General features: G+C 42.4%; 1 protein-coding gene across 13 annotated transcripts in view; it reads left to right on the top strand.

The window, feature by feature from the left end:
• crot (carnitine O-octanoyltransferase) overlaps window positions 1-25185 on the top strand; it is a 90612-nt gene that overhangs the window by 48487 nt on the left and 16940 nt on the right. For 6 of the 13 annotated variants that reach the window (XM_041183591.1, XM_041183584.1, XM_041183587.1 and 3 more), the window contains 6 exons: window positions 818-948; window positions 4836-4959; window positions 8416-8494; window positions 8601-8694; window positions 8832-8951; window positions 17416-19484. In XM_041183591.1, coding sequence (XP_041039525.1) covers window positions 818-948; window positions 4836-4959; window positions 8416-8494; window positions 8601-8694; window positions 8832-8951; window positions 17416-17536 — 669 coding nt within the window. In that variant the 3' untranslated portion in view covers window positions 17537-19484. The other 7 variants (XR_005942581.1, XM_041183590.1, XM_041183585.1 and 4 more) reach the window with 6 other exon arrangements.

The raw sequence follows: 25185 nt of genomic DNA, 5'->3' as shown, positions 1-25185 counted from the left end.
CTAAAGGATGGCTGTGCTGTGTTGTATTTTCTAACAAGTTGATTATTATACATTTGAGCATACATTTCTGGCCAGCATGAAGTTGCACTTTGAGTTAAAGAACAGTTAGCATTGATTGAAAATACTCCGATTTTTTTTATTTTACCCCTCGGTCTAGGGCTAAATAACCGATCAAGAGGTGAAGAAGACCTCCTCTGTGCGCTATGTAAAATAAGTTTGGGCAGTCTCCATCCAATTCCTCATTGACATTGCCTTAAAATTTCAACACTAATGGAAGCAGATGTTGCACCACTGCAGGAGAACGTGCTTTTGTAAAGTTGGAGCTAAGTTCCATCGGGCAGGATTTTCCGCACCCACCCGCTGTTGGGATCTTCCGGTCCTGCCACAAGTCAGTGGACTTCTGGCTGAGGCGCTGCCTTGTCCGCAACAGGTCCCACCTGTGATGGAGCCAGAAAATCCTGGCCATTGTTGGGCAGAGTGGAGGAAGCATTATTCTGAATCTAGCTGTACTATATCTGACCCAGGAATGAGTGCTTTTGCTAATATGGGATGTCCACAATCAGAAGACTTCTTTAGTACTATCCTCCCTCATCTTGATGAGCACATTGAAAACAAAAAAAAAATCCTTTCTCATGGTGTTGTGATAGATAGCCTGCTGAATTGAAGTACTTGGAGGTGGAGGAAAAGCTACATGTATAAATTACAGTAATTACCTTTGGAATGAAAACATAAATCTATTTATGGTATAATTTTAAACCTTATGTAATAAATTATGTAATAATTTTCCATGATTTTAGTAACTCGTTTGGTTTTCCAGGCATTGGATGTCCAAATTGTCAGTTATGCCTTCACTGCATTTGGAAAATCTCTAATCAAAAGCAAGAAGCTTCACCCAGACATCTTTGTACAACTTGCACTTCAGTTAGCCTACTACAGGTTTCATCGACGGTAAGCATCACGACCTGGTATAAAGCAAATATCATATTTCTTCCACAGCCACACTTCCACTGCAAGGCACTGAGTTATTAAACTGAAAACAACTATCACATAATAGTAAAAAACTGCAGATGCTGGAAATCCAAAACAAGAACAAAAATACCTGGAAAAACTCAGCAGGTCTGGCAGCATCTGTGGAGAGGAGCACAGTTAACGTTTCAAGTCCGAACGACCCTTCAACAGAACTAAGTAAAAATAGAAGAGAGGTGAAATATAAGCTGGTTTAAAGGGGATGGGACAGGTAGAGCTGGATAGAAGGCCAGTGATAGGTGGAGATAACCAACAGATGTCAAAAACAAAAGGACAAAGAGGTGTTAAAGGTGGTGATTCGGACTCGAAACGTTAATTGTGCTTCTGTCCGCAGATGCTGCCAGACCTGCTGCGTTTTTCCAGGTATTTTTGTTTTTGTATCACATAATAGTCACTGACATTAAATAATATTAGATAATCTGAATGTAAGTTCTTTGGTTTTACTTTCTTCTGTTTTGTTCAAGTAAGGCAGATGTGGTTCAGTGATAGCATTCTTGCCTCTGAACCAGAAGATTGCAGTTTCAAGACACCACTCCAGAGTGTATATTTCAGCACAAAATCTAGGCTAATGTGCCAAATGCAGTACTGAGGGAGAGCTGTAAAGTCGGTGGTGCCAGATCTCAGATTTCAATCAAAGCTCTATCGGGTTGATGAAAAATATCAAAGAGCGGGGAAGTTTTTCTCAATGTCCTGGTCAATACTTACCCCTTTATTAACATCAGTAAAATACATTATCTGGTAATTTGTCTCATTGCTGTTTATGGGACCTTGCTGCATGCTATTTGACTGCTGTTCTCTGAAATTAGAACTGTAGCTGCATTGAGTGGGGTTGTGAACTATATTATATAAATGTAACTTCTTTCCTTCAACAGTAATGTTTTGTTAACCACCCTGTTTTAAAAGGAAAATATTTAAGGTGGAAGATTTTTATTAACTTTGTAAACATTCTTTTGTATGATGAGCAGATTGGTACATCAAACAAACTTTTATTGTGGGCTGAAATTCCATTTACTCATCGACAAACGTAAACTGCAGCTGCACTCAGACTGAGGGGTTATAATGTTGCAGGATTCCATTTGTCATGTATTGGCATTTTCTCAAAGTCCAGGTTTAATGAAACACTTTGAAGCACTAGTCAATTAAGGTCCCATTCTTACCTCTTTCAAGAGTACAAAACTGATTAGCTCCAAATCCTGCCATTGTCGAGCTCCAAGGATTAGTGGGAAAACTACATTCATTGTCAAACATGTTCTGTTGGAAAAGATTTTTACAGACTATGGGCTGAATATTATAGTGGGTGCGGACGACTTGTCCCCAGAAGCAGTCGGCATAGAGCCAACCTGCTCCATTCTGGTTCGCCCCACAGTCATAATGCACCAGTGGGCTAAACAAGGGCCAGTGGGACTTCCGACCCTCACTGGGGAGGTAATCTCACCCTTGGGAGTTGCCGGCCAATCAGATTGCTCGGCAGCTCCATCGTTCCTGCAGCACCAAAAGCATGTTAGTGGGTGCTGCCGGGACTGCAGGAGGAGGAGGAAGGAGGCCCAGGGACCTATGGAAACAGGTTAAGTCCAGGTACTTGGACAAGGAGAGTTTGGGCAGGTCAGGGAGGAGGTGTGGGGACCGGTGAGTTTAAAGCTGCAGGTGGCTAGGAAGAAAGGGAGGGGGTTTCTATCTTTGGGGGCTGCCCCCCGATCGGCAAAGGGCAGCCCCTGAAGTTAGAACCCCCTTTCCTTCCCACCTTTGGAAGAGATTATTTTTAAAAATCAGGTTGCCCATTCCTGCCTGACTGCCCAAGCCAAACGTTTTACGGTGTGGGCTGCATATTATCAGGGTCAATTGGATATTATCAATTGATAATAAGCCTAATTGACCCTTGATTACCTATTTAATTATGGTAGGCAGGTTGCTGATTTTGGAGCCCAAAAACATCCACCTTCGCCACCTCTGTATTATGGGGGTGAATTCTGGGGTGGGTGGGTGGGAAGGTGGTGGGGTGGACAAATGCCAAAAACACACCTGGCCAGGGCAGATAAAATGCAGCCCTCTGTCTGTGCAGTGAAGCTACATCCAGAATTGCTATTGGCATTAATAATCCAAATGCAAATTCGCAAACAAGAAACGTCAATATTATTTTCAGAAGCTTGATCTTTGGAAAGCTCCTAGCCAAGCAGCTTAGTTTTTGGAAGTCATATCCAGGATTTTGCCTTCTTCAGCTATTTCAAATTCTCTTTTGAAGAGAACACTAAGCATTGCCCCCATCTACAGGATGATGTCACAAGCGCTGCCACCAGCATACGCATTGTTAGTTACCTTACCTGACGGAAACCATAGTTGATGTAAAGCTTTTGCATTGAGTAAATGATACTTTAAGAGTGATGCTGGAAATACTCAGCAGGCCAGGCACAATCTGTGAAGAGTAACAGAGTTAACATTTCAGTTCACGATGACCTTTCGTCAGCACTTATCTCAACCTGAAAATATTTACTCTTTTTCTCTGCACAGATGCTGTGTGACCCCCTGAATATTGCCAGCATTTTTTGTTTTGTTTTAGTTTTCAGGCATCTGCAGTATTTTGCTTTTTTATTAAGGATATGACACCACTGGTTTTAGTGTAGTAGACTCATCTTCTCGAGAAACAGGCAGCAGTTTTGAGTCCAGCCAGGGTGTTTGAAGTTTACTTTACAATCTTCACTGTTGTTTTAATTTCCGTTAATATTGTCAGGTTTAACTAGTCTTTTTCTGGTCCGCTGGATGGACTATAAAGGCAGAATCACTGTCTCAGAGAAACATTATTGGTTTAAAAATACTGGAAGGTTAGCGAGTTCCTGCACCATTCTCTCTCTCCAATTAATTTCTTGTTATTTTGTCATATATAACCTCACTTCAATTTCAATTTATGTTTCAAAAGTTTGCAACTAAAGAGGTTTGCTATAACTTTAGTCTAAAAGCCAATGAGTTGTAACCATCAGGTAACACAGTGTTTGCCATTCTATTTTTGCATGCCTTTAATTTCAGCTGCATGGTTTAGGCAAGAGGAGTGGTGGAACATGCATTTGTGAAATATTGCAGTATACCAGTGTTTCTACATTGCACTTTTCTTTTTAATCCAAGGGAAAAATTTTCCCCCCGTTGGTGGGGGAAGTGCAGGAGCAAGTGCGGGCAGGCACACCTCCGATTGGTGCCCCCAATTGGGGACGCACTGCCATTGTACATGGCCGGGCCAATTAAGGCCCACCCAGCGTGATGTCCGCTCGAAAGTGCTATGCGCTCCCTCTGCGGGCGGGGGCGATTCCCTCAACCGGGAGTGCGGACTGATCTCCCTGAGGCTAAGCACTGCCTCAGGGAGATTGGCTCAGAATTAAAATTTGTCATACAAATGATAATGCTGTCACATGAGTTGGGACATGTCCATAACTTTTATTGAAACCTTTAATAAAATTTAAATACCCTCATGAAACCTCATCCCGCCCGTGGATTAGGTTTCATGCTTTTTACGAAGCATGCCAGGGCTCCCGGCCTGCCCGCCAACCTTAAGGTTGGACGGGCAGGTCCATTAGTGACCTTAATTGGTTTTCCAATGGCCTCAATAGGCTGTTGTTAGGTCGGTGGGTGCGCACCTGACTTGGCTGCGACCCCACCGACCTGAAAATGGAAATGATGCGGGGTGACGTCGGGAGTTCCGCCCCCGCTCGCTGACTGGAAGATCCTGCCCCAAGAGTGTGGGCTCACCTGACAATATCTGAGATGTTTATAATTTTTTAATAACTACGCCAAGTAACATGCCTCTCCAAATCAATTCTTCACAGACCTGGCTGCTGTTACGAGACTGCAACAACGAGACGATTTTATCATGGCCGAACTGAGACAATGAGGCCCTGCACTGTTGAGGCTGTGGAATGGTGTAGTGCAATGCTGGATCCAGCAGCTTCTGTAGGTGTTCAATTAATTAAACAATACTTTATAATTAAATATATAATTAAATAATATAATTAAACACAAACTAGCAGAAAGGTGCTCAACTCAGCAAACCTCCTTAGACGCCATTTTCCAAACCTATCACCACTACCACCTAGAAGGACATAAGTAGTAGACACATGGGAACACCACCACCTGGAAGTTCCCCTCCAAGTCACTCACCACCCCGAGTTGGAAAAAAATCACTGTTCCTTCACTGTAGCTGGGTCAAAACCCTGGAACTCACTCCCTAACAGCACTGTGGGTGTATCTACACCACATGGACTGCAGCGATTCAAGAAGGCAGCTCACCATCCACCTTCTCAATGGCAAATAGGAATGAGCAATAAATGCTGGCCTAGCCAGCGATGCTCACATCTCATAACTGCATTAAAAAAAACTGTTAGATAATCTGTCCAAACTGGATTCATTAAAGGTGGCATTAGATGTGTGGTGCAAAGTTGATAGCAACTATACACATATATACATGATAATTTTATGCAATGTCTAAAGTTACTTCATTGGGTTGACTGACAGCTGTTCTCTTTATTGTGCGTTGTTATTTGGGAAAATATTTCTTGTGCTCCAGCTGAAGTTTAATTTTCAAAACTAACATTGTGACATGAAAATGTAATTCCTGATATATTTTATAAAGCATAATTCCAATCATGAGGTTCAGGTGATATCCTGAACAGGAGCAAATGGTTTATCTTCCTCTTCTGAAGCCTGAAGTTGAGTTGCCGTTTTAAATTCATTGTTAGTTAACCTTTGTATGTAACCTATACCATTACAGTTCATCTTTAAAAGTAATTTTCCTGATATAGTAATTATATGAAACTGAGCTAGGAATGTTCATTTTATACCTGAAGGTGAATTGGATTTGTGTCGTAGGATTTTTTTTTAACCAGCTGATTTTTTTTTTACAAAGTTAATCTCTGGAGTGCATGCTGATTGCCTGTGGATTGCCCTTGTTGTGAATGTTATGTCTAAAATCATAAAATGATGTGTAACATAGAAGGAGGCCATTCGGCCCAACATACTCAAACCAGTCCTTTAGTTGACCTATCCAATTAGTCCTAATCTCCAGCTATTTCCCCATAATAAAGTAATACATACATTAAGATTTGAACTTTGTTAAAAATTATAATCATTGTGTAATCACCGAAGTTCAAGATACAGTGTTTGTAAACTGGGGCTCCAGCACTACTGAACAGCTGTGGGTAGAGCTAGATTGCTCTCATTTTACCAGCACAATTTGTCTGAAACTGCCCAAAGAGCATAAAAGATCAGGAAAGTTTAAGCACAAGTTAGGTCGTGCCTAAGTTGAGTTTCTGTGATCATTACCGCTGGTTTAAAAAAAAACATTGTTCCTCCCACAAAACTGGCCATGCCCCCAGAACAAAATAATGAGCATGGCAAGATTCTGCTGATTACTTCCATTTGAGGAGGCTCTCCTAATTTAACTTTTTAAGCAGATTTTGAACTTCTTTAAGTATTAAGGAATACATAATTTACTAAGAAATTGTCTAATGTACACTAGTAATTTTTTATAGCTTATAACTTTATTTAGTCATTTTCAGTTATTTGAAATCAAGTTACTCAGGTGAGACACTCTTAAAAATGCTTATTTTTGTGATATTCCCAATGCATTAGATTAGTGCGTTAAATACACCAATAAATATTTTTTGATGCAGGGCAAAAAAAAATTGTGCTACCCAATTGCATCAGTTCACAGAAGATTTTACATTTGTGATTATGCCAAAAGGTTTGAGCGGAAGCTTGAATCATAACTCTACTTTGGAAAACCAGCACAATTTGAGCCCAGGTTGCTGATTCCTCTCAAAGTACAAATTGATGTTGGTACCTTGGCAAAAAAGATGGGCAGCAGGTCAAAGCTGCCACCCACAGGAATATGGGTATACTGCAGCTGTTTATTCACAAATTCTACTGAACCCACTCATTTGCCTTGAGGAAGAGGCCTAACAGAATTCAAATTGCAAATAAAGCTCTGCTAAATTTTTTCCTGTCCAAAAAGAATAATTAAGCAGAATATCAAGATATCAGTCCAACCTTGCATTTCATATTATTCAACACTCACCAGTTACATCTCATAAGTGATGTATTCGTTATTCCAGTGGCATAAATATTCCTCGGAGTATTGAATGATCTGTTTCAGTCCTTTTCTATATAACCTTCAGTCTCTTTCAAGATACTTATTCAGTTTCATTTTTGAAATGAGTAATTGGCATGACATTAACTGCTACAGTTGGGAATGTATTTCACAAATTTCCTAGGAAGGAGTTTCCTTCAAATCTTAAGACTCATTTGAGGCTGATTGTTGGACTACAGTCCTTCAATTCTACAATTGTAGTAAGCTTATATAGAATGGTACAACAGAAGAGGAAGCCATTCAGCCCATCATGTCTGGTGAGCTATCCCAATTAATTCCATTTCCTGATAACTCTAATTTTAATGAATTTGATTTGGTCATCTTGTCACTCCTTTTTTTTTCAATAAAAGTACCTTCAGCTTTGCAACCTGCTTTAGCTTTACCTCCTGGAGCCCTCCCTGTTTCTTTTCTTTAAACTGTACCACTGCTTGCTAATAGCAGTTTCGTGCCGTGTTGAACCTTTAAACGTTTAATTCATTCTTCCTACCCTTTGGTCAGAAGTAACCAATTCTTATCTATGTTTATTATGTGTTTTAAATGATTCCTAACTACTAAGGCTTTGTGCCTTATTTCTTCATCTGGTACTTGCAGTCCAATTTTCCTAACCCTTATATCTGAGTTCATTACTTATTTACTAAATCATTTCAGTCATGTATGCATTTAAATGTCAATCATTAAAGTCAATGACCCTGCATTTTCTTTTTATGTGCCTAGATAATACAGATACTATAATATCTAAAATCTTTACTTTAAACTTTTGGGGTACATTTTAATCTGTTCATTAATACTAATGTAAAAAAAATCAGTGTGAATGTAAGGCAGACATCACCATTTTATATTCACAATATTTTGCTAAAACAAATAGATGAAAATATACACCTTTGTATCGTTATTGCTTCTTCAGCTCAGTCAGGCCTTTAATCAAAGGTATTATTTGTTCTCCTTCGTTAACTGCTAATTTTAAACTATTTAGAAGTTGAATTTAATGACCACGTAATATGTACTGAATTTTAAAAAGGCTTCCTTCTGAACGGATGTAAATGAGTAATTTGTAAATTTACTTTGATACATATGTGTGGGTTTAAATTGGCAAGAAGTATAGCCACGGGAACTAAGATTGCACCAAATTATTCTTTCCAAACTATGCTAAAATAAGGATAAGACTATGGGTTCTTCAATTGTAAATGTTTTTCTTTAATCTGTTTCCAACTCACAATGTTGAGAAACCTTTTGTGCTTTAATTACTTAATGCTCCATCCTAGAATATGAAACGTCAACAGCTGATGATGAAATCTTTTGCAAAGCATTACAAACTGATGAATGACTGCCAGAATGGCAGGGGTAAGTAGCTTGGTTTCATTGATTTGGTATTTACTGAGTTTCTAAATTAATACTTGCAGATTTTATGTATAATTAATTAAATGCTCCAATTACATTAATACTTTAGGTTTTGACCGACATCTGCTGGGTCTGCTGCTTGTAGCTAAACAGGAAGGTCTTCCTGTGCCAGAGCTCTATTCAGATCCTGCCTTTACTAAAAGGTAATTCTTGTTCCCTGTTTCACAGATTACAATAAAAATAACATGACCTGTTACAGGTAAGATGTGGGTTAGCTCACTGTATGCTTTCATGACAATTTGCCATTAAGTTGCTTTCTTTGTTTCTTTTGTTTTAACAGTGGTGGTGGAGGAAACTTTGTTCTTTCAACTAGCCTTGTTGGATATACTACAATCTTGGGTGCTGTCCTTCCTATGGTCCACAACGGCTATGGATTTTTCTACCGTATCCGAGATGACAGGTGATTGTCATAGTGCATATTCAGGGTATCTGTAGAATATAAGAAATGTGGCAATAAAATGCATGGGAGAAATCTTTATTCAGTGACGATCAGATTCTACTGACATACTTGAGCACCCCAGTTTTCATTGCCCCACCATGGTGATTGTGCCTTCAGCTACGTAGGCCGTAAACTCTAGAATTCCCTCCTTAGGCCATCTGGCCTAATATTGCCTTATTTGGCTCAGTGTCTTAATTGTGTTTTATAATGTTCCTGTCAAGTGCCTTGGGACATTTTGTTATATGAAAGTCATTAAATACAGGTTGTTGTGTAGAGATTTTTGTTATGCTTTCTTTTTTAGTTCCCATGAGAATGACAAATAAATGTTGTACGGTATTCAGAAGACATATACATTGTAGTAAAAGCAAGCAATGTAATAACTCAATCCTTGAATTCCATACATGTAGATAAATATACGACTGTGCAACTTTTCCAAGGGCGAAATTTTCCGTGCCTGCTGGCAGCAGGAATGATAGGTGGCGTGTGCGGACAATATGGCGCGATTAGTTTCACAACGGTGGGAACGCAAGTCACAACCTCCCGCTCAGCTCGCCAGTGGTGGAATGTGTTTCCCGCCAACAGTCATCGGGGAGCCCATTGTAATACATCAGCATATCATTGAAAGGCCATCCCGCCAGGTTCCTGGACCCCACCGGACTGTCCATCCACGTCAGCGGGAAAGCAGGTCGGCATGTTTCACAACAGCACACAGGTGACGTGCACTTGGCGGCCTTCACTTTGGGGGAAACTGAGGTGAGTGAACAGCATCATTTCCCACAGCTCGCCAGGGTCTTCTGTTGCTTTGCAGGCTTCAAAGGCACCAGGGGGCCTGGGTGAAGTGCCGCCCTGCCACAGAGGCGACTGTTGCTGTTGCCAGAGGGGTTGGAGGGGGGCAACTATTGTCCAGACTCGGAGGCAACTGTTGCTGTTGTTGGAAGGAAAGGTGCTAAGTACACCCATGCTAACCACATCTTTCTTTCTTTCTTTTATGTAGGAGGACCACATCAGGATCATGGAGCCTGGTGACCTAGCTGTATGCCTGATGGCCTACAGAGAGTGAAGAAGACGAAGGAGAGAATGACTGAGGCTCCTAGCCGTGTAAAGGCAGGAGCAGCAACGCAGGAAGAAGGGACTGCTGGGGCTCCCACACACGCTGCCCAGGAGCCACAGTGAAACGTGCTGGTCGGCGCCTAGTGACACCCAGGGTCTACGGACGCCACCTGCCATTCCTGCAGATAACCGGGAACCAGTGTCACCAATGGCTGCTCATGTCACTCACATGGTGGCTCACATCTGCCACTTGCTGCAGGACTTGGCGCCAAGAGGACATGGAGGGCATCCACTGCCAGTGGCTGTGAAAGTGACTGCGGCGCTCAATTTCTATGTTAGTGGCTCCTTTCACGGCTCCATAGGTGACCTCTGTGGGATTTCACAAACCGCCACCCACAAATGCATCCATGAGGTCACGGATGCCATCTTCTCCATGGCACACAACTTTGTGCATTTCGCCTAGGACCGGGACAGCCAGAATGCAATTGGATTAGCCCTGATCTCTGGATTCCCACAGGTGCAGGGTGCGATTGACTGCACTCATGTGGCGCTCAGGTCTCCGTCGCTACACACAGTGGACTTCATCAACCACAAGGGATTCCACTTACTGAATGTGTGACCACCAGAAACACATCCTGCAGGTGTGCACACGGTTTCCAGGGAGTGTGCATGACGCCTACATCCTCAGTCGGTCACAGATTCTTGGAGTCTTTCAGGGTCCACAGAAGTTGCAGGGATGGCTCCTTGGGGACAGAATATGATTGATGACACCCGTGGGGCGGCCTCAGACTGCAGCAGAGCGATGCTATAACGAGGCTCATGTTGCAACTTGCAACTTGGTGGAGCAGATCATCAGGATGCTGAAGATGAGATTCCGGTGTCTGAACCAGTCAGGTGGAGCCATGCAATACAGTCCGCATAGAGCGTTACGCATCATCGTCGTCATCTGCGCCCTTTACAACCTGGCACCCCAAAGGGGAGATGAACTAGCTGAGGAGGAGATGGAGGAGCTACACATCTCCTCCAATGAGGAGGACGCCGATAGGGATGAGGGTGAGGAGGTCTTTGGAGTTGACAATGACTGGGATGAGGCTCACGCACTGGCTAGACAAGGCAGGCACGCTCGTGAGGCCCTCATAGCTGCTAGATAAGTGGAGGTTGACTCCAGTCTGGCTTATGCGCGAATACCCTCTGTGAGAATGCTCCTGTCATGAAGATGCAGTGGAGGCCCTAATAGTTGCTCGATTGCAGGAGGATGATGACAACATCTAGTGATGACACTCCATAAATCTTCACATAGCCTCTGAGAATGTCTGACTCCTATCTGGCCAAGGGCAGCTCGCTTGCACTCCTTGATCCGGGCCACATCATAGAGACGCGGCCAAGAAACTTTAAAAGCATCTGATGCTTTTTCTGCCTTCAGCACCTGAGCCCTTCAGGAGCTGGAGCACAGCACCAGTGGTCACAGATGCTGAAGAGACGGGGGCCAGCTCCTCCTTAAAGGTGCTGAGAACACAGCGAGAGAATGAGAGAGCTCTGTGGTGCTTGCCCACTATATTCTGGCAGTAATGACCTGCACTGCTGAGTTGTAAGCATCAGTAATGTTTCCAGGGTGTGTGAGGCTGGACCATCACTTTGGTCTGAAGGCTGCACAGAGAACAGGGAAGAGGCCCTGGACTGAAACACCTGCCTTTATCTTGTTCAGAACGTTTCCAAATCTGAATGACAAGAGCATTGCTCATCAGAACAAGGAGCCATAGGCAGGGAGACATTCTTGAGAGCTTATTGACAATAGTGAACAGTATGTACAAGTGATTAACACCCGTGCCCAGGCTGTGAACCAATTCTCCTTAACTTCTGTTAATTTAGTTTATTTGGTTGACTCCAAAAGAGTTCATTCTCCTTAACTTTTGTTAATTTAGTTTATTTGGTTGACTCCAAAAGAGTTCATTCTCCTTAACTTTCTTAACACTACCTCTAAGTCTTGGTGCTCCCTAGACATCCACAGCAGAAGTGGAAGCGGCCTGCTGAGTGCGACACCCTGTCCATGATGCCTTTGGTGGACGTCGTCTGGACGGCCGAGAGTTAGTGGGCCCCGTACTGCTTTCGGTTCCTGCTGTGTGGCAGTGGCATCCTCCTCGGCCTGTGGAGCTGCAGCTGCTGAGGTCACAGGAAGAGGGGATTTGGATGGGCCTATCATTCCCGGAGTCACCTGAATGGATGGGCCCGGAGTGCACACCTGCTGATCCTCCTCCCTATGGGTGCCCAATTGCCCCTGGCTGACTCCTTGAGGGGAAGGAGTAGCTGGAGTGAGACTGAGCTGCTTAGCACCCCTCTCGCGTACACACTGTTGGAGGCCAACTATGCTGTCAGTGATGAAGTTGAGCCCACACAGCAATGCAGGGGCAACATCCTGGACCAAGGTCTCTATGGAGGCTGCATTCCTACTAGTGTTGACCTCAGCGCATTGGCATGCCGGCACTATCACCTCAGCCTGAAGGCGGGCAGACTCCTCCATTGTTCCTTGCAATCTGAGGCATGCAGCAGACATCCCTTCTTGATGGTCCCGGGCTTGCCTTTGCAACTCCAGCAACTGTGACATGACCGAGTCCAGAGGCTTGTCATCTGACTCGGACTCAGCAGATTCTGGCCTCCAGCAGTCCCCTGAGTGCCTAGGACCTGGGAGGTATCTGCCTCCGCCTGCTGTGGATCAGACAGTGTGATGTGCTCACCAGATTGTGATCCCATGTCTATTCTAAAGCTAGGTCCCACCGAAGTGTGTGTCTCTGTGCTGGTGGAGGGTGTGGGTGAGAGCTGTGACAGAACTTCGAGGAGGGTGCCTTCAGATTCCTTTTCAGAAGTTTCTTTGGGGCTTGATCAGATGCCCTGATCATATACTTTGTCGGCTGCTTGGCAGCTGTGCCTGCGGAAGCAAGGGTAGATAATTAGTGCAGTGGTTTATGAACACATCACTCACAGCATGGTTATCTGATGGATGTTGCACTGCTGGATTCTCACATGGTAAAGCAGCGCCAACCTCACCACCAGCATAGGACCGGTCCCAGTCATTGCCGGCCAGCTGGATGTCTCTGTTTTCAAAGTCCGTGAGGACCTTGATTTCAGGCATTCCGCCACCGGTCTGTGACCTCTTCCTCTTGTGTGCCAGCTTATCCTGCATGGATAGAGATGGAGAAAGTGTAAGCAGGACATCTGCCAGGCCAGATGATAGATGTGCCTGGCCTGTGCGGGTGGTGAGTGGTCCCATGGATGGGCTGAGGACAATGAAGTTGTGGAAAAGAGGGAGTGAATGGTGATGTCCCTTAAACTGGCAGTGAGTGAGGGCCCTGTGGATGTGTGCTGGGTTTGTGAGTGTGAGAGTTGAGAGTGATGAAAAGAGTGACTTACCTTGGTGGAACAGGAGACATAATTCATCCTTTTGCGGCACTAAGTGGCTGTCCTCTTCTGAAGGGCATTGGTGCTGACCACCGCTGCCACCACCTCCCAAGCCCGATTGGCCACATTGCCACCCCTCCTGCAGCCAGAGCAGGGGTACAGAACATATCGGCAGGCCTCCATGGCATCGAACAGTCACTCGAGGAATGCGTCATTAAACTGCGGGGTCTGTGGTCCTTTTTCCTTTGCCGTCCATCTCTATCGGGCAGCGGTGGTGAGCTCATAGTGATGAGTGGCGTGCTGGCAGCTGCCTTTTAAACATGGCGGCCAGCGTGATACAGTGGCGGGGTAATAGTGGGAGGAAATGGCGTGTTTCCCAGGAATGCATAAATAGTGTGGCGGGTTTGGGATGAAATGGCGTGAAAATCCACCATCGCCGTCGGCGGGTAGGACGCTATTTTGCCCACCCGCTACTGCACTTAGTGCATATTTGGGAAAATTCCGCCCCAAGTCTTCAATACAAGTTCAGATTCAGGATGTTAATTTTAAAATATGTTTTATTTCTGGGTTTAAAAATCATTTGATGTCTTGAGCAGTGGAGTTCTAGGTAATGAAGTCAATTTAGGTGTAAGGCTCTTGATGCCCACTGAGTATCTGGAAAAGACACCATTATTTTCACAATGCCCAGAAAAGGTTGCATAACTCATGGAATAACACAGATAAGAAAAACCATGTAACAAGTCTTTCAGCATCTGCAATTGATAAAAGGTTACCCTTTCATTGTTTAAATTATTAACCACTTCTTTCAGTTGCAAAAAGGCCAGCTATGCCTTTCTATAATTAATTATATTTATATGGTATGTTATGATCTGGCAGGTGGCATTTGCCAGGCTGGCCAAAACCACAAGGGAAACCTGGCCAAGCTATCACAAAGATTTTGCAATTCACGTTGATTTCGAGAAGGCTTGTGCACTGAAGTCAGAAGTAATGAGTCCGCTGCCATCTTTAGAGATTTTAACGATTAAATTAAAACATTTGTTAACAAAAAACTTAAACACACACAGGATTACAGTTACACGGTTATAATAGTTCCCAAAATTTCTACTTAACCAGACTGTCAAGCACACACCTCCTTTAAGGCAACAGTCCAATTAGATTCCAAATTTATAAAGTCATCCAGCAATATTACCACAAGCACCCACTGGACAATGGACTTCCAAAGGCTTTTAACACAACTTTGGTTACTGGAAAGCAAACTTCTTCAGGGTGGCTCAAGGCTTTTTCCCCAAGCCTGTTTCACACAATCACCTTTCCAGATCTCACACGGCCAACCCTCACATAACCTTCCATCCTTCATTAAATATATTTCTCCCTTTTTGATCTGTAAATTCCATTGTTTCAACCTTTAGAAGTTACTTTTTCCAGAATATAAAATCTTTCATGTTCTCATTATGGCCAGCACTTTTGGGAAAAAAAATCAAAGTAATAACTTCGCCTTATTTATCTTGCCAGTTGTAAACATTTTCTATGTCCCTTTGCCAATCAAACACTTCTCCACTTATCTAAAAATGCTAATTCCATTCACACCGTATCTGCTGAGAACTCACCCCTAGCTTACTCATCTCCATTTCAAATGCTGATTTTACACCTCACTTCTTTGATAATTTAAACCATGCAGTCTACCGTTTCTAGTTAGCCACAGGGATGGAACCAAACACATACCCGAATAAAAAACAAAAACAGAATTACCTGGAAAAACTCAGCAGGTCTGGCAGCATCGGCGGAGAAGAAAAGAGTTGACGTTTCGAGTCCTCATGACCCTTCGACAGAACTTGAGTTCGAGTCCAAGAAAGAGTTGAAATATAAGCTGGTTTAAGGTGTGTGTGTAGGGGGCGGAGAGATAGAGAGACAGAGAGGTGGGGGGGGGGTGGTGTGGTTGTAAGGACAAACAAGTAGTGATAGAAGCAGATCATCAAAAGATGTCAACGACAATAGCACAATAGAACACATAGGTGTTAGAGTTAAAGTTGGTGATATTATCTAAACGAATGTGCTAATTAAGATTGGATGGTAGGGCACTCAAGGTATAGCTCTAGTGGGGTTTTTTATTATATAATGGAAATAGGTGGGAAAAGGAAAATCTTTATAATTTATTGGGAAAAAAAAAGGGAAGGGGTAAACAGAAAGGGGGTGGGGATGGAGGAGGGAGCTCACGACCTAAAGTTGTTGAATTCAATATTCAGTCTGGAAGGCTGTGAAGTCCCTAGTCGGAAGATGAGGTGTTGTTCCTCCAGTTTGCGTTGGGCTTCACTGGAACAATGCAGCAAGCCAAGGACAGACAGACATACTAGGGACTTTACAGCCTTCCGGACTGAATATTGAATTCAACAACTTTAGGTCGTGAGCTCCCTCCCCCATCCCCACCCCCTTTCTGTTACCCCCTTCCCTTTTTTCCCCCAATAAATTATAAAGATTTTCCTTTTCCCACCTATTTTCATTATATAATAAAAAAAAAACCCCACTAGAGCTATACCTTGAGTGCCCTACCATCCATTCTTAATTAGCACATTCGTTTAGATAATATCACCAACTTTAACTCTAACACCTATGTGTTCTATTGTGCTATTGTCGTTGACATCTTTTGATGATCTGCTTCTATCACTGCTTGTTTGTCCTTACAACCACACCACCCCCCCTCCACCTCTCTGTCTCTCTATCTCTCCGCCCCCCACACACACACCTTAAACCAGCTTATATTTCAACTCTTTCTTGGACTCGAACTCAAGTTCTGTCGAAGGGTCATGAGGACTCGAAACGTCAACTCTTTTCTTCTCCGCCGATGCTGCCAGACCTGCTGAGTTTTTCCAGGTAATTCTGTTTTTGTTTTGGATTTCCAGCATCCGCAGTTTTTTTGTTTTTATACATACCCGAATAAAGCCTGTTTTAAAGTATCCCACAGTAATATTAGGAAAAATATGATAGTTCCTTGACACACAATAAGATACTTGGATTGGCATGAATTCCTGGTTGCGTTGCATTCAACTCAGGATTTTAATATATTCTAATCATGCTATTGTTTGGATCTCCATCTTGGACATACTGCAGTTAGTCAGCAGAAACAGTCACTTTTTGACATGAGTCACCACCTACCTTTAGAAATGTATTTAAACATTTGTCCCACTATAATTTTCTCTTACAGTTCTGAAGTGGCTAATTGCACATAGTTCAAACTGACTTTTTAAAATCTAGGATTCCTTTCAGAAACATTGATATTCACTAGTATAACTAGTCCTTTTGCCAGCTCTCTGAAAGCTTTTGTCTCCTCCCAACCCCTAAACAAATCTTAATCTATGCCTTACAGTCAGCTCATTAACAAAGTAAGTTACTCAGCGTGAGAGATTTTGCCCACTAAATGCCTAAATCTCATCTATGTTGCATAAAAATTGAATAGTACACTAGGAATAATTATGTTTTTGAAATAACAAGTATTAATTTACATTTTGAGAGGCATAACATGTATGTGCAGGTTCAATTTTCTACATTTTTGTGGATAAAAATTATGAATGAAAGGTGGCATAATGGAATAGTGTGTTAGAAATGCTGGCACCGTGTTATGAAATTGCACAATGCAGCCATGTATTCATAGCACCTTACATGCTGACTCCTTGCTGAAAGAGAGGCTAATCTTAAATTCTAAAGGTGGGGCAGAACTTTGGTACATCATACCATAAAATGTTTCCTGAATCATCTAGATTAAAAAACCTTTAACTAAATCGCCACTCTCCTTTAGTGTGGCGGGGGTGGGGATGGTAGTGGTTGTGGTGGGACATCACAATGTTGTGTGGCTTTTTTATGTGATTGCTTCATGATGAAAATAATATTCCATTCTTCTCACTCCAGGCATGAACATGGTGTTGTTTTTGAAAAGTGAAGACAGTAATGTTCTTATAACAGTGCAGAATTTTGTCCTTTGCCCTAACAGGATTGTCGTAGCTTGTTCCGCCTGGAAGTCGTGTCCAGAGACTGATGCAGAGGAACTGTACAAGGGGCTAGTTCAGTCCTTTCATGAAATGATCAAGTTAACAATAGCGGCCCAGCTTTAAGCAATACCAAAAAGGAGTAAATGCTGCTAAAATGTTCTGAAATGCTAATTCTTTACATATTTGCATTAATATGGTAGTAATTAATGTATGATCTCCTATGAAGTCTATGTTACAAAATTTTACTTGAAGTAACAATGTTTTTTGAATCATTACTTTGCAATATCAATGCAATATTTTTGAAACTATGCACAGTACAATGCAAAAAATGCAGACCTTTAAACCACAGAAGTAAAAATAGAATAATTACAAGGCAATTTTCACATTGTATTTTTAGATTCAGCTTTTAATTGTGTTGTAAAGGAAAACGTCACAAATAATTATTCATTTTAATTAATCCTTGACAGAACTAGTCTGTTTATTTCATAGAAACATTTTTTGGCTCTAGGATTCTGAAAGTAGGAGTGAGATTCTTAATGTCTAGAATTTAAAAAATGTTTTTAAGATATGTAAATATGAAGTAAGGATTTGTTTAATGTTTAGTATGTAAAGTAGAACATCAATATTGGACTAATCTTTGAATTGTATCACTAGGATGCAAAATTTGGGCATCTTTTGCTTAACTCTGTAGTATCCATTGGATAATTGCCAAGGTGAAACATTGGCAAGAAGCTGACTATAGTGATTGCTGCCCATTCTAAAGAAATAGTTTCTCTCTCAACAGATTGAAATGTGTCGAGGGTCTGCATGGTTGTTAGTCGCCAATTGGTACGGGTTGAACATGCAAGCAGAATTAGCAAAATAACTTTGTGCATACTAATCAAATGTGATTTTTTTTCAAAACTGAAATATACTAGCTTGCAGTACCTGTGAAAGATTGTCTTAATCCACGATGGATAATAGGCTCTTGTGATAACTGAAGTGCTAATTGGATAACTGGTGAATTTTGTTTAGCGTCAATTTTATTTTCCCATTTACCACAGTTCAAATTTAAGTGTATCAAATGTTTTACTTAATTTCTACCTCTCGTACCTCACTGCACATATTGTCCATTGGAAGTGGAGAAGTTATTTTTAAAAAGGATTTAGCAGCCAGTGAGAGAGCCCCAAATTCTGCAGGTTAGCTGCATTGCTTCCTATGTTAATACTTAGCGCTGCCAAATGAACTCATCTGGGTCCCTGCAGTTTATTTTTTTGTTTGTATTTAGCACTATTCCTTTTCCCTTTGATTTTTTTCCCGAGCTAATGCCTTGTTCTGCTTATACCTGGTCAATTTGAGTTTTCTCTTTCATTCCCTTCATTCCTTTTCGCAAGATTTTCTTGTGTGCGTTTGCCTCATCTATTTTTCCCTTTTCTTCTGGTTTTTATTTGCTTGCATTTCTTTGGAACCCCTTCCTTCCCAGTTTAAATGATTTATCCCTATTTACCCATCATTCCAGTTCATTAGTATTCTTCCTGTTGGCAAGTAACCTGTTGCATTAGAGTTCCTTCTTCCCTGGAATTAGTGCGAGGGTCCTCTGAAACACTTACTTGCACCTTTGAATGAAGTGTTAAGCTTTCTAACCTTCTTATCCTTCCCCATTCTAGCATGTAGCAAGGGAGCAATCTAAAGATGTTCACCTTTTGAAGTCCTGCACCTAAATCTGTTTTGTAATCCCCTTTTTTGGGTCTTTCCTATATCTTTGGCTCCACTTACATAATCTGCATACTCTCCAAAATGCCCTTTCCCTACCACTTGGGAGACAAAAGACCTGGGGCTCTTCTCTAGACTGTGAAAAAGAACGGCACCTTCTCCCTAACCATTAGTACTCTTTTATTGGTGTTGCACTTCTAATAGACTTACTAATCTTTCTCTCTCTACATTTAAAAAATAAGACTATAGGATTGAAGCCTCTTCATTACTTACTGAAATTAAATGCATGCATTCTGCTCCTGGAGAAATACTGCTGTACTTGAACAATGTGGAAATAGACAATAATTATTCATGAAGAATAAATTGACCTTTAACAATAGGAGATCTCCAGTGGTATTGCTTACAGTATAAGGCCATGCTAATTTGCAAATAATGCTTGTTTAGTTACAGGATAAAACGGATCACCTGCAGCAGTGGTCACAGAGTTGTATACATGGGTGTTACCCAAGGTGGGGTTGGAGGTTTACTGTTCAGTGAAGGTTGTACAAGATTGTAATTGTGGAATGAATAAATAAGTGATAAAGCAAGAATGCTTTGGAAAGAAAGAAAATGCTGTATACAGGCTTGCAGCGACAAATGGATAGGAATAGCTAAGGGAAGGTAATTAGCAAAAAGATCGAAGGATTGGTGGAGGCAAAAGTAAGAAACAACATGGGCTTCATTATTAAAGAGCAGTACTCTTTTGACAGTTAATCATTGCAAGTTCCTCTCCAAGTTATGCCCCAACTGACTTGGAACTAAAGCGCCGTTCCTTCACTGTCACTGGGTCAAAATCCTGAAACTCCCTTCCTAACAGCACTATGGACTGCAGCTGCTCAAGAAGGCAGCTCACTACCACCTTCTCAAGAGCAGTTAAAGATGGGCAATAAATGTTTGCTTGGCCAGCAATGTTGATAACCCAAGAACAAATATTTGAATAAGTACCCAGCAACAGTGGTGTAAAGAGTTGGTGAAGTAAAGAGAGATAGAAATTGCTGAAAAATAGAGACATGCTATCTAAACTTTTCGTGTCTCACTCATCAGGATAGCTCACAAGAAATTACCAAAATGTAATGGGAGAACAACAATTTATACTTCATGAGAAGAGAGTGCTGATTGGTTGGCAAGTGGACCACAGGACTTGCATATCGATAGCAATGCTGTGTCCACGTGCTCGTTTGACATTGCTAATTTGTTCACCAATGTACCATTCAAAGAAGCCATAGACATTTGCACCTTGTCACTATACCAAGGCGATCTAGACACCACCAATATCTGAATGTATATTCATTGAACTTATGAATTCAGCAACTCATGTGGTGGAGTTCAGTTTTAATAACAGCATATATGCCTAAATAGATGGTGTTGCCATGGGATCCCGTCTAGGCCCAGCTCTCGCAAACATCTTCATCGGTTTCCATGAGAAACACATCTTTGATAGAATGACCCCTAACCTCCTATCCTTTGCATATTTCTAATACGTAGGTGATATGTTTGCTATATATGAATCTGCAGCTGAATTTTCTTACACACCTTTGTGGGCTTCATCATGTGCTCAAATTAACCTTTGATATGAAGCAGTCAAACGAGCTCCCTTTCCTCGTTGTTTCAGTTGAGAAATCTGCTAATGGGTTCTCTATTACTATCTGCCATTAGCCTACTTCACTGGTCAATATACTCGTTGGAGTTCCTACAATTCCACGAGCAATTAGACTGGCTTTATCAGCAACATTGTACGTTGGGCCTGAGCCATTTGCTCACCATGCAAACTTGATGCTGAAAATAGGGCACATTAAAACCATCGTGTGGGATAATGGCTACCCTGATCAGGTCATCACTTTCTGTATATCATGCAAACTCATGAATGGGCTTAAGGCTTTCTCTCCTCTCCTTTCTCTCTTGAAGAGTTCTCAGTCTACCTCAGATTACCCTGGAAGGGTAAGATGCCTCAAATATTTCAGCAACATGTGACATAGAAAATAGGAGCAGGAGTAGGCCATTCAGCCCTTCACCCCTGCACCGCCATTCATTATGATCATGGCTGATCATCCAACTCAATAGCCTGCTCCTGCTTTCTCCCCATATTCTTTGATCCCTTTTGCCCCAAGAGCTATATCTAACTCCTCCTTGAAAACATGCAATGCATTGGCCTCAACTGCTTTCTGTGGTAGCAACCTCCACAGCCTCACCACTCTCTGGGTAAAGAAATTTCTCCTCATCTCAGTCCTAAATATATCTTCAGACTGTGACCCCTGGTTCTGGACTCCCCCACCATCGGGAACATCCTGCATCTACCCTGTCTAGTCCTGTTAGAATTTTATAGGTTTCTGTGAGATGCCCCCTCATTCTTCTCAACTCCAGCAAATATAATCCTAACCGACTCAATCTCTCCTCATATGTCAGTCCCGCCATCCCAGGAATCAGTCTGGTGAAGTTAGCCATTGCACGCTGGTACTAAACAGGAGCAATATGAATGGTGTTTTCCACTAACTGGATGCTGCCATCGAGCCAAAAGGATGTTCTGCCTATCACACAAATAAACCATGTGATATATAAATTTCAGTGCTGGTGTGAAGCCAGGTATATAGGCCGTACATCTCAAAGATTGGCATATCGTATCAAACTGCAGTCCCTTCAGCTGTTTGCAATAGTACTGACCATGCCCAACCAGCCTGTGCTTGCAAAACTCAAAACATAGTGTGTAACATTATATGTAATTCCACAATTGGACAACACCTAAACAATCCTGATTGTACTAAGAATTGCACTGAAGACCAATTTAAGATTGTCAGTCGGGCTAGCAGTGTGGCTCACTTATGCATGCTAGAAGCCACATATATTCACACACAGGACCCTGTCCTTTGCCGACAGAGGAACACGTATAAAGAAATTTCTAAACTGTAATGGGTGAACATATATACTGCATGAGAAGAGAGTGCTGATTGGTTGGCAAGTAACCTCTGATTGGGGAAGGCATTTCCATGGAGAATGAAGCATGGAGCAGTTAGCTGCCCAACTTTGGTCAAATTCAAACCAGGCAGGTCGACTCTGATTGGTCAAGGCATTGCCCTGAGGAATGAACCAGAGAATGATTGTATCCCTAACCTTTGTTTAGATGAAAAAGCTACAAGGTGTAAACATGTTCCTCTGTCTGCAAAGGGTCCTGTGTGTGAATATATGTGGATTCTAGCATGCATAAGTGAGCCACACTGCTAGCCCGACTGACAATCTTAAATTGGTCTTCAGTGTAATTCTTAGAACAATCAGGATTGTTTCGCAGGTGTTGTCCAATTGTGGAATTACATCTAATGTTACACACTATGTTTTGAGATTTGCAAGCACAGGCTGGTTGGCATGGTCAGTACTATTGCAAACAGCTGAAGGGACTGCAGTTTGATACGATATGCCAATCTTTGAGATGTACGGCCTATATACCTGGCTTCACACCAGCACTGAAATTTATATATCACGTGGTTTATTTGAGTGATAGGCAGAACATCTTTTTGGCTCGATGGCAGCATCCAGTTAGTGGAAAACACCATTCATATTGCTCCTGTATAGTAACAGCGTGCAATGGCTAACTTCACCAGACTGATTCCTGGGATGGTGGAACTGACATATGAGGAGAGATTGAGCCAGTTAGGATTATTTTTGCTGGAGTTGAGAAGAATGAGGGGGCATCTCATAGAAACCTATAAAATTCCAACAGAACTAGACAAGGTAGATGCAGGATTTTCCCGATGGTGGGGGAGTCCGGAACCAGGGGTCACAGTCTGAGGATATATTTAGGACTGAGATGAGGAGAAATTTCTTCACCCAGAGATTGGTGTTTGCTACCACAGAAAACCCCACCCCAGGCACTTAAGCACAAAATCAAGGTTGGTGCTCCAGTCTAATACTAATGGAGTGTTGCACCGTCAGAGATGCAGTCTTATGAGATGTAAAACTTTTTCCCTCTTGGGTGCATGTAAAAGATCCCATCGCACTACTTCAAAGAAGATGGGGACGCGATGCACCAAATGGCCTCCTCCTATGCTGGAAATTTCTTTGTTTCTAGTTTTTTTCTCTGGAGTCCTGGCTGATATTTATCTCTCAACCAGAATCATTAAAAGTAAATTACCTGGTCATTATCACATTGCTGTGTGTGGAACCTTGTGTACAAATTAGCTGTTACGTTACACCAGTGACAACATTTCAAATGTACTTCATTGTGCAGTGCTTTGGGACATCCCCAGGTCGTGAAAATCCCTATATACACACGCAAATCTCTATTTCTTTAAGCCCACCCTTCAATCAAGAAACTTAAAGAGAAATCCCCTTCCTAAATATACGCAACAGCAACTTTTGCAGGCAAATGAGAGCTTTAATTTTTCTAACTTCACCCTTCAGTTCTGAATAAGTCATATATGACTTAAAATATTAACTCTGTTTCACTCTTCACAGATGCTGCCGGCCCTGCTGAGTATTTCCAGCAGTTTGTTTTTATTTCAGATTTCTGACAAATGCAGTATTTTGCTTTTGGATCTGGGTGTTGCTGCCATTTGTTGCCCATTACAAGTTGCCCTTGAGAAGGTGATGGTGATGTGTGTTAATCTAGGTTGCTCAGAAATGTACCAATTCTAACTGGGCACTAGGGTACATTAACAGTAACCTTTTAAATAACTAATTTTAGGCTCTACGTCATATCCGTATTAGTTTTTCTATAATTAGTTTATTGAGCATCAGTGAAGGGATAGGGGCAATAGGTGAGCTTAATACTGTTGTGAAATATTACCAAAGTGGCTTCACAGGATGCAGTCCGATTCAGAAAACATGAAAGAAGGGGTAAAGAGAAACATTTATATTACCACCATTGTACTAAAGTTAAGATTCTTCATAACAAAAACAGAATTACCTGGAAAAATTCAGCAGGTCTGGCAGCATCGGCGGAGAAGAAAAGAGTTGACGTTTCGAGTCCTCATGACCCTTCGACAGAACTTGAGTTCGAGTCCAGGAAAGAGCTGAAATATAAGCTGGTTTAAGGTGTGTGTGTGGGGGGCGGAGAGATAGAGAGACAGAGAGGTGGAGGGGGGGGTGTGGTTGTAGGGACAAACAAGCAGTGATAGAAGCAGATCATCAAAAGATGTCAATGACAATAGTACAATAGAACACATAGGTGTTAAAGTTAAAATTGGTGATATTACCTAAACGAATGTGCTAATTAAGAATGGATGGTAGGGCACTCAAGGTATAGCTCTAGTGGGGTTTTTTTTATAATGGAAATAGGTGGGAAAAGGAAAATCTTTATAATTTATTGGAAAAAAAAAAGGAAGGGGGAAACAGAAAGGGGGTGGGGATGGGGGAGGGAGCTCACGACCTAAAGTTGTTGAATTCAATATTCAGTCCGGAAGGCTGTAAAGTCCCTAGTCGGAAGATGAGGTGTTGTTCCTCCAGTTTGTGTTGGGCTTCACTGGAACAATGCAGCAAGCCAAGGGCAGACATGTGGGCAAGAGAGCAGGGTGGAGTGTTAAAATGGCAAGCGACAGGGAGGTTTGGGTCATTCTTGCGGACAGACCGCAGGTGTTCTGCAAAGCGGTCGCCCAGTTTACGTTTGGTCTCTCCAATGTAGAGGAGACCACATTGGGAGCAACGAATGCAGTAGACTAAGTTGGGGGAAATGCAAGTGAAATGCTGCTTCACTTGAAAGGAGTGTTTGGGTCCTTGGACGGTGAGGAGAGAGGAAGTGAAGGGGCAGGTGTTGCATCTTTTGCGTGGGCATGGGGTTGTGCCATAGGAGGGGGTTGAGGAGTAGGGGGTGATGGAGGAGTGGACCAGGGTGTCCCGGAGGGAGCGATCCCTACGGAATGCTGATAAGGGGGGTGAAGGGAAGATGTGTTTGGTGGTGGCATCATGCTGGAGTTGGCGGAAATGGCGGAGGATGATCCTTTGAATGCGGAGGCTGGTGGGGTGATAAGTGAGGACAAGGGGGACCCTATCATGTTTCTGGGAGGGAGGAGAAGGCATGAGGGCGGATGCGCGGGAGAGGGGCCGGACACGGTTGA

The sequence above is a fragment of the Carcharodon carcharias genome, chromosome 3 (assembly GCF_017639515.1).
Source record: "Carcharodon carcharias isolate sCarCar2 chromosome 3, sCarCar2.pri, whole genome shotgun sequence".
Classification (NCBI taxonomy): domain Eukaryota; kingdom Metazoa; phylum Chordata; class Chondrichthyes; order Lamniformes; family Lamnidae; genus Carcharodon; species Carcharodon carcharias.
Note: the sequence above shows the minus strand (reverse complement) of the source record. Positions and strands in the feature narration are given on the sequence as shown.